The sequence below is a fragment of the Numida meleagris genome, chromosome 3, assembly GCF_002078875.1.
Source record: "Numida meleagris isolate 19003 breed g44 Domestic line chromosome 3, NumMel1.0, whole genome shotgun sequence".
Classification (NCBI taxonomy): domain Eukaryota; kingdom Metazoa; phylum Chordata; class Aves; order Galliformes; family Numididae; genus Numida; species Numida meleagris.
In genome coordinates, this window is record NC_034411.1 from 15,696,752 (window position 1) to 15,706,884 (window position 10,133).

General features: G+C 49.8%; 1 protein-coding gene across 12 annotated transcripts in view; it reads left to right on the top strand.

Annotated features, from left to right (window-relative positions):
- Window positions 1-10,110, top strand: part of TTBK1 (tau tubulin kinase 1) — a 103,753-nt gene extending 93,643 nt beyond the window's left edge. For all 12 annotated transcript variants that reach the window (XM_021389770.1, XM_021389768.1, XM_021389765.1 and 9 more), the window contains 2 exons: window positions 1,384-2,972; window positions 3,914-10,110. In XM_021389770.1, coding sequence (XP_021245445.1) covers window positions 1,384-2,972; window positions 3,914-4,340 — 2,016 coding nt within the window. In that variant the 3' untranslated portion in view covers window positions 4,341-10,110. The remainder of the gene's footprint in view (window positions 1-1,383; window positions 2,973-3,913) is intronic.

Sequence of the window (10,133 nt, forward strand, 5' to 3'; positions counted from 1 at the left end):
TTGCTCAGAGCTATCCATGATTCTATTTCAAATGTCCCTGTTGCAAGTGAGCATAAAGGTCTTATATCTTTCAGACACAATTATTAGGATAGTTGATCTGCAGAGAGTAACATGCTGATTTTCAGCACAAATTGAAATTGTGGCATTGGAGTGAAAAGCTATGAGAGTTTTTCATTCCCAAGAGATGAAGACGCCTTTGCCCGTAGCTGAATGTGCTAGCCACTGGCAGCTCTATATCAATGGGTACATGTTCAGTTGTGTAGCCTAAACATCCTCTGATTCTGTCAAGTCCCACTTGAAAAAGCAGAAGTTTGCAGCCTTCCTGTTTGTGGTTAGGACTCTCCAAATGTCATGCGTTGCATTATTGTCTGTTTGAGTTCACAGAGAGGCTTTCATTTCCCAGCCCTCTTACCTGATGGGCATCATGAGTATCTTATAACAAATCCGTTCTGCAGAGTGTTGTTTCTGTGGTTTTCATTTACAACCAATTGTTGACTGAACTAAATGTTGATAGGCATTTCCTATTTATTTTGCCTCTTTTTGCTTGTTCAGTCAAGTGCGTGCATGTGTGTGAAGCATTGCTTTTCTGTTAGCTTTGCTTTCAATCATTTCACAGCCTAGTCCTGTAGCCTTATGGGCAGCCTCGCCTCAACAGACTGCAGCTTGAGAAACACTGTCTCCACCGACAGCTCTGTCCTCCCCTTGCTCTCAGTGACTGAATACACCAGAGTCTAATAGCAATACTGTATATAACAGCATTCATGACTTGCTGATCATTCCAGTGGAAGCAGAAGACTGTAGAAAACAGAATTAGAAATTGCTGGAGGTAAAATCAAAGCAGAAGGGGGTGGCAAATAGTACAGCAAGAGAGCACTGAAGAGCTATAAAGGCTTTTGCTGTGGGACAAAGTTGGATGGTGCTCTTAAGTGATTAGGAAATGGTCGACCTCAGAGACCTTTAAGTGCACTGTGGCCTGGACATAAAAGAGTTGCTGAATGGTTCTAGTAAGGAAGGTACGAATATATAAATATATGAGTACTGAAATAAATACGTAATACTGAAGAAGACTGGGAGAGATGAAAAAATGCTGAAGAACTGCTTGCTAAGAGGGATTCTTTCAAGTGCAGGTTAATAAATGCTAACAAAGAAACTCCTTTGGCAAGATTTTTGCCTTTGTTGATATGTGTCTTTGTGATTCTCTCTTTTCTAAGGTTGGTACTAATCTAATGGTTGAGTGATCACCACTCTGATGTGTATTTTGGAATCATGATGGTTTAGATGTTTTCCACTGATGCTTCCCACTGCTGTTGATGCCGATGGCTTTTGTGCCAGTACTATGCCTGAATACTAACCTTTTCTTTTGTCCCATTTGTCTTCTGGCAGGCATATACACTGAAGTCATTTGAAATGAATGGTCTGCCCAAGGCGGTGCCTTTAAGTTTGCCTTATCAAGACTTCAGAAAAGACATGTTAGACTACTGGGAAAAGGCTAAGGTATCCCAGCGGATAAAGAGAGTTGATTTCTCAAATGTTGTCTTGACTGCTCCTTGCCAACCCCTGGAACCTTACCTGGAAATGAATGGAAAAGAGGAGGAGGAAGAAGACGAGGAAGAAGATGAAGATGAGGAAGAAGATGAAGAGGATGTGGAGGAGGAAGGGGATGAAATTGATATGCATAGTGGTTCCAGCAGTGACCTGAGTCAGAAAAGCACAGAGCGTAGCCAGGAGTGCGCACCATCCACCCTCCTGGCTGATGACCAGAAGGGATCCAAGGGTCGAGCTTCCATGGCTGATGGGGACTTGGAACTGGAAGAAGGCTCAAAAACACTGGTGCTGTTTTCACCAGGTGATCTGAAAAAATCTCCAGTGACCACAGACTTGCCTCCAGAAGTTGATCTGGGGACTCTTGCTGCACTGACACCTCAGAGTGAACGGCCACAGCCGATGGGTAGCCAGCTAGATGTGTCTGAGCCAGGGACCCTGTCCTCAGTCCTTAAATCTGAACCAAAGCCTCCCGTGGCAGTGGCTACAGCTTCCTCCCCATTTACCAAAGTTGAGCGCACATTTGTTCATATAGCTGAAAAGACCCACTTAAATGTCATGTCTTCCAGTGGCCAGCTGATGAGGCATGAGGAATACTGCCCTCCGGGCCAGTTTGAAGAGGTCATTATTGAAGAGGAGCTGGAAGACAACCTGGTGTTGGTGGAGAATGGAAGCATCCATTCAGGGCTGGAAGGGGCAGAGACAGAGAGCTGTGCACTTTCTGCTAATCCCATTGAAACCACCTCAGAAACGGTGGGGGAGCAGCTGTCTGTTCCCAATGTAGCAAAGCCTCCTGAGGACAAGGCAGAGTCCTCTGACAATGTGGCACTCTCACTGGATTTGGAAGAGTCTGCCAAGGTGGTCACAAGGGAGCCTGACCTTGAGAAGCCAGCGTCAGTAGCAGAACACCTGAAGCCAGCGGAGACCCTCCTTGATGCTCCGCAGCAGGGCCCCAGGAGACCTCTGGGCTCCAGGTATAGAAGTCGGATCCCCATTTTATTCTCTGAGGAGGACACTGGCTCCGATCTTTCAACTTCACTCTCAGCCAAAGAGAGGCTTTATAAGAGGGCAAAGCAACCTGACCTGGCTCGTTTAGTGATGGAGAAGAGGCAAAACTGCCTCCTTAGGCTGGCCTCGGGGGCCTCCTCCTCAGCGTCCTCCAGTGACGAGAGGCGGCGGGCCTCAGAAACCCTGTCAGCCACTGGTTCTGAGGAGGACACCCACGACTCTGATGACTCCATCCCAAGAAAGGCAGGGAAGAATGCTGCCCTCCTGCGGAGAGATGAGAAACTCATAAGCACAAAGAGCAGAATTCCTCGGCCCATCACGCCAGTGAAAACAACGCTAGAAACAATGAAGTCTGAGAGCTCCACAGCCGCTGTGATGGCAGTGCTATCTAGCTCCCCACAGGATGCAGCTGTAGCCTACAGGTAAGCCCAAAACACGGAGCAACGCAAAATGTTGGACCTGTTAAGGAATCACACTTGGGAGCTTTGCTCACTTCGCACTCCTTTACCCTTTGCTTGACTTGAATGTGTGGCCCATTCCCCTTTCTTACAGTCACTTCAGATCACTTGTGTACAAAATTCCCACCTCTCTTGTGTTGTTTGGCTCAGTCTGGCCACAGGGCCAACCCCCTCTTCACGTGCCCTGGCACTGAGACCTTCTTCCCTTCCATGCACTTTCATTTCATCTGATGCTGCTAATTGCAGATCCCTCTGATGTTGGGCTCTCAGTTCAGCAGCCTGTTCACCAAGTCCTTGACTCTAAAGGGGCACCTGGCCTAGCTATTGCAATTAGGCCTGCGGGGGCTGAGGCATCACAGTTGTGATTGCATCAGCAGAAGAGTTGGAGAGAGGGATGTGCACACATTCAGGCAGTGGCAGTGACTTGGATGAGTCTGAGCCACTTCCACACAGTCTAAATTCCTTACATGTCCCTGTGCTTTTTCAGACTCAGGTGAAGGGCTGTGATCCCTGTGAGCTGGTTTATCTTCCAGTGAAGTTATTCAGAGACTAAGCAATGAAACATGGCTCGTGCTCTCATATTCAGACTGTGTTGCCTACCTCAAAAGAGGTTGCTGCATTCGCACTGCATGTTAAGAAGAGTCCCAAGGGGTGCTCTCTGCCAAACCACGCCAGAGTGTTGTCCAAGAAGGTACTGGTGGATCAGGAAACACACTGTTTAAAAGCAATGTCAATTATGGGATGGTGCTCAGACCACTACCCAGCTTGTTCAAAGTATAACTCCTGTCACCGTGATGCTGGAGATTCCTTGTAATTGTCCCAGCAACATTCATGCCAAAGCTGCCAGGAGCCCAGAACCCCCTGCAGTAATTCCTCTTCATCTGCCCTCTTCTCTTTCCCTGCAGGCTCCAGGCACAGAGACCAGCTGGAAATGTCCCAAACGACTGCCGAACGACGCAGATACAAAGTCGGCTTCCTCCTTCACCAAGTTCCACTTCTCTTCCTCCACGGAGCAGCTCGCAGAGGCCCAGCTGTGCATCCCCTCGAAGCCCTGTCCTTCCTTCCAAAACCCCCAGTGCTTCCCCCAGAAGCCAGTTGCTGCCTCGGAGGGAAAGTCCTTCTCCCTGCCGGCAGCATAAGCCAGGGACTGCTCTCCAGCGAGTTCCACCTTCCCCCCGACCTCAGCCTCAGGCTCAGGCCCCGGGGCCGACAGGAGACTCCCTGCCCTCTCCTGGTATGGCCAAAAAACGGCAAAGAGGAAAAACCCAGACTCAGAGTCCAGCAACCAAAGGAAAGCAGGTCTCCCTGGAAAGTAAGGCAGCTGCCAGATAATGATCTTCTTCTGCCAACCCAACAGACTGGGTAACTTCTGCATATAGTATACACTTGAGATGCTGCAGCACAGCCTTTCATGCCGGAACCATGAGTGTATAGCAGTAGCTGTACTTCAATGCTTCACTCACTCTCACCCCACACCGTTGTGATCAGCTCCCACAGGCCTGAGAGCCTCTGAGCCATGGAGCCTTCTTCGAGGGAAACATCCAGTCCGCAGCTCACGCTTGCTAATGCACAGCACCAAGCAGCGACCCTGGCAGCCTGCCTAGTGCCTGACCCCCCCACTCCCCAGGCATTCCCCTCTCTCTGTTGGCAATAGCAGTCGCCAATACTGACCCTGGCTTTGGAAAGAGGAGCAGAGGTGATGAGAGCCTGCTGGGGAGGAAGGCTCCTGTCCTGCAGGCAGCCCCTGCTCTCTCTTTGCTGGGAAAACACCAGCCCTGGCTACCAGTGGCCAAGAGTTGGCTCCCCTCCTGCCACTTGTGTTAGTGAGGGCTTGTCACTAGCCCAGTCCAGGGTGATGGGTGTGTTGTTGTGTGCTGAGAGAGGGGCAGGAGAGGGCTGGAGGGGCTTTGCTCTCCTTTTTCCACACGGGCATCTGCAGGCAGGAGTGGGGCACAGGCAGCTCTTGTAGATGCTCCTGCCTGCTCCAGGGTGTCCTGCAGAGGAGGCAGTCTGTTTCAGCAGCTGCCTGTGGGGCAGGTATTGAGGTGGAAGTAGGGATGTATAGGCAGCTTGCTGGGAAATCTAGAGCACTAGCAAACTGATATGGAAGGGAGCACTCTGCAGCCGCTTCTGTCTCAGATACCGATCTGTGACCTGTGGAGACCACATCTTCCAACACGGGTGGTTCCTCTCAGCCTGAGCATGGTTGGTGCCACGGTTCTGTAGCCCACCAAACACAGCTCCATCCTGAAGATGTGAATAGTCACTGGATGCCTTCAGCTCGGGTGCCCCCTGCACCTAGATTCCTCATGCTTTATTGTCACACTCTTGGTGTTTGTGAATTGTGGCACTGTCATTGAAGGTTCCCCTACACAGCAGTGTGGGAAATAATTATCCTGTAGTATAGTCAAAAGCTGCTGCTTTGCAAGGAGAGTTTTGCTGGTACACCATGGGTATCCTGTATGTTTCTCATGGGGAGATGGGGTTTATGTCTTTCTCAGTGCTCAGCTCTTCCATACATTGCGTGACAACCAACAATGTGAACACAAAAGCAAGGGCTGTGCTCTTAAATAATATTACCAGAATGTAAGCTTAGCTCTCACTTAGAACTGCACACCAACTTTTTAGCTCCCCGACTAATTAGGATGGTTTGAAAATTCAAGCCAGGAGGATTGATAACTGTCCGAGCCTGATAAGATCTTGAAATGGTCACAAATTCTTGCCTGCATTGCACAGGGGGAAACAGTCTAGACCCAAATCCTTGGGGCTTCATGCCATTCTCACACCTAAAAGAAGTTTTGCATAAGGCAGGACAAAACCGTGGCTGCTCTACCTGCCCATTCCTGCAGCTGCAACTAGCAGCTTCAGAAAAGATTTGCAGACAAAAAAGCTTGATGGAAGAATCTGTATGGTAATAACCGTGATTCATTGGAATGTATTTACAGTCACATTCATGGTCATCCAGTCCACAGAATCCCGAGGTTCTTTTCCAGAATGGTTCTGCAGGAACGTGCATGAGAGCTGTGACGGAGTGGCTGGGAGAACAGGACGCTCCTGGGACATCTGAACAGGGAAATATCTAGAAACAAGTGATGGGAATTACCTCTTTACACAACAGTTTCAGTGTTGACAATGCTAGGAATTCATTTAATATAGCTCAAAATGTTTGGTGTTTTCCTTAAAAGTCGTTCACCCTTGTAGAGTAAGAAGCAGAGCTTCTAGTCTGAGAGCACATCCCAGCTCTCATCTTTGCAAAGGGGCACTGGGAATTCCACTCTCAGGCTGTGGTTTGAGGGACTGAGGTGACTTTGCCACTGATGGCAGTGGTCCCTCCAAGTTGTGGCCGCCTTGTTGCACTGTGCCCCCCTTTACCCTAGGGCAGCTGTCTGGTGAGGTGGCTGAAGATGGGGATCCAGTGTGACAACAAGTGCTCTGGTTTGCTGGGTTAGTTTCCATCTGTTCATCCGTCAGGTTCAGCATTTGGTCACACAAATGCTTCTGCCAAAAGTGGAGGAAGGAGCAGACAGTGAGTTCAACCACTTCTTCTGGGGGCACGATGATTTCATGTGAGTTTGGAGTGCCGGTCCAGCTGCAGCCTAAATATGCCCTGAGAGTTTTGACACTAGAAAACAGAATAAACCCAAACATGCAGATTCTTTCTGAAAATATAAACGATAATGGCGCTCCTATTAGTTTGTCAGCAGACTGTTCATTTTAGAGTGCTTAGATAATAAGATTTTGACAGCGAAGCCATTAACAGATGCTCCATCCAGGTCTTACACGCGCATACCAAAAAGGCATCGAAGGAGATGGAAACCAGTGCTACAGAGATATTTACAGGATTAGCAAAACTGCCTCGTCATGGGTGGCCAGTGAAGCACAATTATTGTATTTGTTCAAGAGAAAGTTTAGATTAGAATTGTCCATGGCCCAGCTGTACCATGTCAAGAAGGAAGCAGAAAGAAGAATGCCGGTGAATGATTTCCAGTATGGAAGACAGCAGCCTGTCCCCATGTTGTTTGATAGGGCTGGGCTGATGCTGCAGCTGGATCTGCAGTACTACGTGCGTCATCTCTCCTGAGTCATCAGGTCCAGCGGCATTGAGAGATGTCTGACTGCAGCAGGGCCGAGAGCCGGAGCAGGAGCTGCTGGCTGCTGCCACTGACGGGTTCCCAAAGTTGTTCATGCAGGGCCTGGCTGTCCCCGTGTGTCCCACAGGTTTGGAGCTCCACACCTGTTCCCCTTCCCAGTGGCAAGTGATGCTGTGATGTTACAGGTGAAGTGTTTCACATTGCCTCTTACAGTCCTTCACTGAGATTATTTTTTACAGGAGCTTCAGTGCTGGGCTCTTTCAGTCAAGTGATTAAAATAATTTGCTCATTTGCTAAATTTGGCAGTGCAAAGAGTCAGTCTTCACGCAAGCACTGCTCAGCAACCACTAAATGTCAGTGTGTTACCAACATTATTCTCACCCAAATCCAAAACACAACACCACTACAAAGTTCCCTTCCTCTCGTCCTCTTCTCTGCCCCACGGGCCAGGAGGGCACCTGCCACAGTTGGGTCAAACAGAGCAGATCATGTTTGGGGGGTCTGTTTTGTTACAGCAGATGGCTGATACAGGACGATGTGCAAAGGGGTGGGTCTGAAGGACAGTTCTCAGTGCCAAGCCAGTGTGACAGTGAGTTGTATGAGCAAAAAGAGTGCTGGGGACAGCCAAGAGAGTGCCATGGGAGGATACGGACACGTGGCTGGAGACACAGAGCTGGCTTTGGTTGGCAGCACAGACCCTGGCTTGTCTTGGTGCACAAGGTGTTTCGGTCATAGACATTTCTGGGTCGTGCTTGGGATTTGTGAGGCAGGACACCTAGCTTGTCCTTTCTAAGTAGAGAGTATTACTATATATATATATATATATTAAAAATTATAAGAATATAATATAAGTAGTGCCCGTTATATATTGTGGCTAAAGGTTGATAAGGATCCTGTGGCCTTCAGAGAGGCGCTGTGATGCTGTGTGCCCCCGCTGTGGCTGCGGGTGGAGGAGCAGGGTACCACCACTGAAGCACATGGGAGCTGTGAGGCTCTGGTCACCGGGGGCCAACACACAGTGGTCACAACCATGTTTGTGTGGCATGGATCTGGGTCTGGGGCCTGGGTGGTGGCCCTTCACTAACACAAGTGTGGTTTTGTTGGGGCAAGAATGTCCTTGGTGTTCCTCGTTTCCAACATAGAGCTATTTTCTCGGTGTAGATCTCTGTAAGAAGATGGCTCCACATCTGCTTACAGCCTGAGCAGCTCCAGCAGTAGTTCGATGGCCCCTTAGCACACTTCTTTCTTCCCTGTACAGATTACTGCCCCATGGCATGATCCCACCACTATCCCACGTTCACAGACACGGATGTCCACCTGAGGCGTTGCTCCACACATCCACAAACTGCAGTCAAATGAATCTTGTGAACACAATAAAAGTCCCTTTGTGGATCTGATGAGTTTGGTTTTCAACGAGCTTCTTCTGGCTTAACTGCAACATGCCCTTGCTCCATCTTCTGCATTCACAAAGCACGCGGAGACCACCTGGGCACCTGCAACCACCTGTGATAGCGTCTGTTTCCCAACAGCTGCACGCAAGGGGAGAGCTTGGGTTCCTGCTCAGGTCCTTTCCTCCTTTTCTGTGTGCTGTGCCACCAACAGCAGGGTGGGTGCCCATGGGCACTCTGCTTGCTGGCTCCAGGGTCCTCTGCAGAACCCCAAATGGCTTTTTGCTCTCCCTCAGCCTCTTGCTGACCACTGAAGGGCTGGGTCCGTGCTGGTAGGAAAGCAGAGCCAGCTGACATTCAGATAAGTTGGCAGCGTCTCCGTGAGCTTTGGGCATTGCATCTTTGTGAGACCAGAGAATAGCCCTGGCTGTAGGCTGCGGTGAGCTGTGGTCCCAGGCACAGCCAGGACACCAGGGAATGGCGGCGATTTGCACACTGCAGCTCTACCATCCCCTCATTTGCAACTTCTCTCCTCTAGCAAACCTGGTCTGCAGTCACTCTTTGTCCCCTGCAGGTCAGTCCCTCCCTGGCTGGGGCTTTGTAGCCCTCCTGGATGTCTGCAAAGCTTGAGGAACACCCGGCTCCCCACCTGCACCACGCAGGCTGCTGCTCTGGGATATGAGGAGCATTACCCCTTCTATTTCTGGAGCTGCAAATGTCTGCAAAGCAGGTTTAAGGCATGCAGTGTTGCCCCCTGTGCTAAAAGGAGGAAGGGAGCTACCACAGCAGATCAACAAGTGCGTTCCTGACAAGGACCGAGGTGCGAGCACATCCTCCCTGAACCAGAGCAGGCTGCAGGGCTGAGATCCTGGCTTGCCTCACCTCTGCCCCAGCTGCAAGGAGGAAGCAGGGCTGGTGGCACTCGGGGACACGGCTGCCAAGGCAGAGGCTCCAAGACCGGCATCTGCAGGTGATGTGAAGAGCTCTGCAGGACACAGGGTTAGGTGTCTGTGTACAGGTGTCCACATTTAAAACCAGCCCACGCGTGAGAACCAGTGTCAGGGACACTGCTGTCCTGTGCGACCTGGGCTGCTGCTTCTCCGGACAGGAATTGGAGCTGAAAACGCAGATAATTTTGTAAATCTCCTTTTAACACATTAGCATGGGACTCTCCACTCAGACATCACAGCTGGTGCACCGACGCTGTTTTCCTTTGCCTCCGACACAGTTCGACAAAGTCTTTTGGCCTGGAGACAGGACTCTTGCTCCTTGGTCTGGGAATGTGACTGGGCCCCAAGGCTGAATCTCTCTACATATCTCCTTTGCATTCTTTAGGAAAGCAGCTCGAGAATGTTTACACACTGCAGACAGAATGTACAACTCTGACCAGGAACCACAATCCGGTTCAGCTGCATGGCAAATTTCTTGGCCATCGAATCTGGCATGCATCACAGAGGCCCCGTCTGTGTACAGCTCCACCTGGCATTGCTCATCCCTTCAGATCACGTCTTAAAAAGAATATACGATGATGCCATTTCTTGTTCATACCAGACACAGCTGTCATTAGATTTGTTATTAACGGGGATTCTTGATCATGCCATTAAAAGCCTGTCTACCTTTTCATTGGTGTCTTCTCCCATTTATTG